Source organism: Lindgomyces ingoldianus (assembly GCF_010093535.1).
Source record: "Lindgomyces ingoldianus strain ATCC 200398 unplaced genomic scaffold BDR25scaffold_90, whole genome shotgun sequence".
NCBI lineage: Eukaryota > Fungi > Ascomycota > Dothideomycetes > Pleosporales > Lindgomycetaceae > Lindgomyces > Lindgomyces ingoldianus.
The window spans coordinates 41,542-43,319 of record NW_022985251.1 but is presented as its reverse complement, the minus strand read 5'-3'; the positions used below and the strand labels follow the sequence as shown (position 1 = coordinate 43,319).

The 1,778-nt window shown below is 45.3% G+C and overlaps 1 protein-coding gene across 1 annotated transcript; it reads right to left on the bottom strand.

Moving 5' to 3' along the window:
* Positions 1–335: 335 nt before the first annotated feature.
* BDR25DRAFT_363940 (uncharacterized protein) lies at positions 336–725 on the bottom strand (the record flags this gene model as incomplete). Its single annotated transcript, XM_033696807.1, has 3 exons — positions 336–433; positions 468–537; positions 621–725. The coding sequence occupies 3 exons, from the start codon at positions 723–725 to the stop codon at positions 336–338; spliced, it is 273 nt and encodes a 90-aa protein (XP_033539392.1).
* Positions 726–1,778: the final 1,053 nt, after the last annotated feature.

The following is a 1,778-nucleotide window of genomic DNA, read 5'->3' as shown; positions in this document are numbered from 1 at the left end:
AGCAAGCATCTTATTCTAAGAGGGTTTTCCGCCCTGTTACAAAGCTAGCGCTCTACGTAACTTCTGTAGAAGCTTAGATTACTTTCTTTTACTGTTATTTACTCTCTTTTTCTCTTCTTTACTATATTTAATTATAGTTTTAGAAACTTTAGTTAATAGTATTATAATTTATTATTATTTACTATAATTACTAGCATAGATTTAAAGAAACTTGTATTAGTAGAAAAATAGTAAGTATATATAAGAAAATAATTACTATATTAGTAGCTATTCTACTTTAGTTTATACCTAATAAGTTTAATTGCTACTACAAACATATTACTAAAATACTCGCCCTATACCTGATACCTATGCCGCTTCCCTAACCATGCTGCATACTCTCTCCAGTCTCCGCCTAGCTTTCCGCAGTATCCGCACTGTCGGATAATCCCAACTGCCCAGCCATCCCCAACAGCAGCTGCTTGTACCAGCGGTACTACTACATTTGGCTATTGACACTTTGCTGTAACGTCCCTGCCTGTAGCGCAATACCTCTGACTAACAGAGCAGCGTTAACAACTGTTCTTAATGCTGTTGTTGCGTATACCCTTTTAAAAATAGTCTATGTTAACCCTATGCACGCCTGCTTGTGCTATACACTTCATTGTCTTGTGCGTCCGCCACTTGTCCGGCCCCAAGTTGTCTAGCACCCAGCATATAGCGCATCCTGCCCGCACCTTGTCCATCATCTCTTAAACCTGTTGCTACTTAGTGCTTGTCTCCTGCTGTGAACGCTTAAACTTAGGGACTCCCTCTCCACACTAGTCACATCTAGCAGACTTAATGTTGTTGCACGCTACAGCCTTGCCGTCTATGTACATGCTCATCAGCGCTTGTCGGCACCCGCGGCCTGTTAAAAACAACCCTATGGCCTGCACGCATAAGTCGTTGCTGTGCTTGAGCATCTCCTGTTCCACAGATCTACGCTCTACAACAATAACTGAGTCAACCTCCTCCCTGGCTCGCCCTCTACGCCTGCTCTCTTGCGCGAAGTCGATCATGCTCCACGGCATCCCCACGTGTAGTATATACACCACCCTGGGGTAATCAACCCCCGTCCCCAGCGCTGACGTAGCCACGATCAGCCCACCAGAGCCAAGCCACTGCTTTACCCGTTCAGCGCGATTAGGGACGTTAGCGTGATAGTATTCGCATCTAAGCTCTTCTGCTATCCTTTAACACTGTTCCTTGCTGCGGCAGTACACCACGCCCTTCTCTCCTGTCGCAAGCAACGACGACTGCCGCCGTGAGCCTACCGCGAGCGCTGTCTCCTCTAGCTTGCTGGCTTGACACCACGACACAAAGTATCGCGTGTTCGGCCGGACAGTGCTAGCGCGCACGTACGTTGCACACCGAACCAGCATGCCAGCCTCCAGTTCGCACTCTTGTGATGGCGGAAGCGTCGCTGTGAGCAGTACTATTAGGCACAGTAGTAACTGTAGATTAAAGCACTGTTTCTAGGCTTCCTAAGATAAATAATAGGTTTTAGATAAAATGTATAGGATAATAATTAATTATATTTATTAATAGATGTTTCTTTTTTCTTTTTGTCTGCTCTCCTTGTGTTGCTTAGCTTTGTTTTTCTGGTCTGAGTCCCTCGCGCACTAGCCCCATGCGCGACCAGCTGCAACATGCTGCAATTTGTAGCAACATACTGTTTAAGCTTATTGCTTGTACTATGTAGCAGCTTTTGTCCAGCGTTCCTCCTGTCTTAACAGTAGGTGCGCATATCTGACAGT